Here is a 3,264-nt window from a genome sequence, read left to right on the forward strand (position 1 = left end):
TTGGGTGTGTGTGGGGGACTTTAATTCACATAAAAGCTTTGCTTAAACATACTTTGACATCATGGCAGGCCCTTAACATGCAAAGAACATGTTATTTGAATCAAAAGTCATCTTTACCCATGTGTGCAAGCAATATTCCGAAAATTCTGAAAATAAATTTATGTTCTTCATGCATACAATAATTAAAACAATAATATGATATAATGGATGAGAAAAGGAGATGTATGACGTGCCTTTGCGTTATATACGCACGAAAACCGTTGACGACGAAGAACGGGAAGGAACCTAGGCTATCTTCTCCTTGAACACCTTCGAATTTTTCTTCCCAAAGTGTGTTTTGTTGTTTGTACCAGGTGGTATCCTTCTCGAAATTCTGGGATAAGGAAGCAGCAACGATTCTTTCAGTCGAGGTAAGGATAAATCCTTTATCCGCAAGACGATATTGCCCGTATACAAATGCTTTACGTTAACAGCAATCGTCCCTAAGATACAACGACTCCTATCTAGAGTAGTAGCACAACAAACTCTAGATTGCAACGAACAAAGTTATGCAACAACTTTCAAGTGTAGAAGAGAGAAAAATGCAACAATATGAGATCTCCAAATTTTTCCAACCCCAACAATGATGTAGTAGAGGATTATTTATAAATGACCACCGGTTGCATAGAAGAAATGCGTCTTTCCGGACCGGATGCGTAGAAGAGACACAACTTTAGTCAACAAACACATTGGTTGGTGCATAATCAGTCAAGAACTGATACTTCGAATGCCAAGGGACGCGCACAATTTCTGAAACATCGCGCGCGCGCAGCCGCACAACACTACGCGCGGCCACGCACGACCTACTGTTCTCGCCCAACAGTTGGGCAGAACATCGTGCGCATCTGCGCGAGAAGCTGCGTGACCGTGCGCCACTCTCTGTCCTCTAGGCACAACAATGCGCGCGCACTCGCGCGGGAAGCTGCGCTGCCGCGTGCATTACTCTGTTCGTTGGCCACCGAACCAGAGACCAGCGCGCACCCGCGCAGGAAACGGTGCATACGCGCGCATACTCCTGTCCATATGCATCATCTTGGCGCGAGTACTCCCAGTAAAATTTAATTTTCATGTAAACTTGGTCCAAAAAGATTAATTTTGGTCAAAGACCGCACCGCACCTCACCTCACCGCACCGCGCCGAGCCGAGCCAGGCGGGCACGTGCGTGTGTGTTTAATTCACCGAGACTTAGCCTACTAGCGTCTTCTCCCGTCTAAAAACTTCCGGTACCCCTTGGGGCCCAAACCCATAGCTCAAAATAGGAGCTCATGAGGGAGACTCACCTAGGCTAATCTTTCAATGTGGGACAACTCCCACTTGCTTTACTACTCTTCTCTTTTATCATTTCATTTATCCAACAATCCCCCACATGAATGAAACTTATGCGTGTATGCAGATCCACTTGAAAGTTCTTTTGAACTATTATTGCATCGGGAAAGGTAGCTTTTGGCTTTGAACCTTCCGTAGTAAAATACTATCGGATTTACTAGTTGCTTGGTGACGTGATGTCTTGAACCATTCAACCGTTTATGTAAACCAAGTCAACAGCACTTACACAACAATAGCTCTAACATATTTTGTTCTCATGTTGTGTTCGTTTCGGCCCTGGACCATATCTTAGATTCATAAGTGTTCTTGAAGCGGCCATTACTTCACACTTATATAGGTGATCTCCTATCAAGAGTATCCTGCCATACTCTACCTCTTAGGTATATGAATCATTAAAAAAAAAATTTAACCTCACCACATGTTGCAGGTACATTTTACTTGGACGTTTTAGGAATGAGCCTTCATTGTTTCCAAGTGTTCAACCAATGTTTATAACTTAGTTTTCCCATTGAACCAAGGTTTTGGGATCTCCAATTCTCAAGGTTGGGTTACCGCTATAAACATTTTTATTTTGTGGCTTTCAAGCCCATTCCCATTATTAGCTTGTACAATTGATCTCGATTTATACCTTTAGTAAACGGATCCGCTAGGTTTTCCTTTGATTTCACATATTCAACAGAAATAACCCCATTTGAGATCAATTGTCTTATGGTATTATGTCTTCGACGAATATGTCGAGACTTACCATTGTACATACTGCTTTGTGCTCTTCCTATTGCTGATTGACTATCACAATGAATAACAATAGAAGACACTGGTTTATTCCAACAAGGAATATCTTCTAGGAAATTTATTAGCCACTCGGCTTCTTCTCCTGCTTTGTCCAAAGCAATAAACTCGGATTCCATCGTGGATCGAGCTATACATGTTTGCCTAGAAGATTTCCATGACACCGCTCCTCCACCAATCGTGAACACATATCCACTTGTGGACTTGGAATCTTTTGTGTCAGATATCCAATTTGCATCACAGTATCCTTCCAATACTGCTGGATATTTCGTATTTACCAATCCAAATTTCATGGTGTATTTTAAATATCCAAGCACTCTCGTCAAGGCTTTCCAATGATCCTTATTTGGATTGCTTGTAAACCTACTTAACTTGTTTACGGAATATGCAAGATCTGGTCGGGTACAATTAGTCAAGTACATTAGACTACCGATTATCCTTGCATGTTCTAGTGATCAATAGGTTCTCATCGATTCTTTGCTAAATGAACACCCAAATCTAAAGGTGTTCTTGCCGAAGGATTGTCGAGTGCCTTGAACCTTTCAAGAACCTTTTCAACATAATGAGTTTGTGATAATATAATTCCTTCAGAATTCCTAGAGATTTTAATCCCTAATATTATATCACATAACCCCAAGTCTTTCATATCAAAATGTTTTTCCAACATTTTCTTAGTATTCATGATCAACACATGATCATTTCCCATGATTAACATGTCATCTACATAAAGGCAAACAATTACATATACATTTTCATTCCCTTTAATGTAGACGCACTTGTCACACTCATTGATTTTGAAACCATTTGATATCATTGTGGTATCAAATTTTTCATGCCACTGTTTAGGTGCTTGTTTGAGTCCGTATAGGGACTTGACAAGTTTACACACCTTTTTCTCTTGTCCGGGTACAACAAACCCCTCGGGTTGTTCCATATAGATTTCTTCTTCCAATACTCCATTTAGAAAGGCTGTTTTAACATCCATTTGATGAATCTCAAGGTCATGCAGCGATGCAATGGCTACGAGAACACGAATGGATGTGATTCTCGTAACTGGAGAGTATGTGTCAAATAAATCATATCCCTCTTGTTGTCTAAACCCTTTGGCAA

At 40.8% G+C, this 3,264-nt stretch overlaps 1 protein-coding gene across 1 annotated transcript; it reads right to left on the reverse strand.

The window, feature by feature from the left end:
• Nucleotides 1–1,931: 1,931 nt before the first annotated feature.
• Nucleotides 1,932–2,576, reverse strand: LOC140819067 (secreted RxLR effector protein 161-like). Its single transcript, XM_073179079.1, has one exon. The coding sequence runs from the start codon at nt 2,574–2,576 to the stop codon at nt 1,932–1,934; it is 645 nt and encodes a 214-aa protein (XP_073035180.1).
• Between the last annotated feature and the right edge of the window lie 688 nt (nt 2,577–3,264).

This window comes from Primulina eburnea, chromosome 18 (assembly GCF_022965805.1).
Source record: "Primulina eburnea isolate SZY01 chromosome 18, ASM2296580v1, whole genome shotgun sequence".
NCBI lineage: Eukaryota > Viridiplantae > Streptophyta > Magnoliopsida > Lamiales > Gesneriaceae > Primulina > Primulina eburnea.

Excerpts from the sequence above, each read along its gene's own strand:
- LOC140819067 (XM_073179079.1), bottom strand. The coding sequence starts at position 2,576 with ATGTACTTGACTAATTGTACCCGACCAGATCTTGCATATTCCGTAAAC.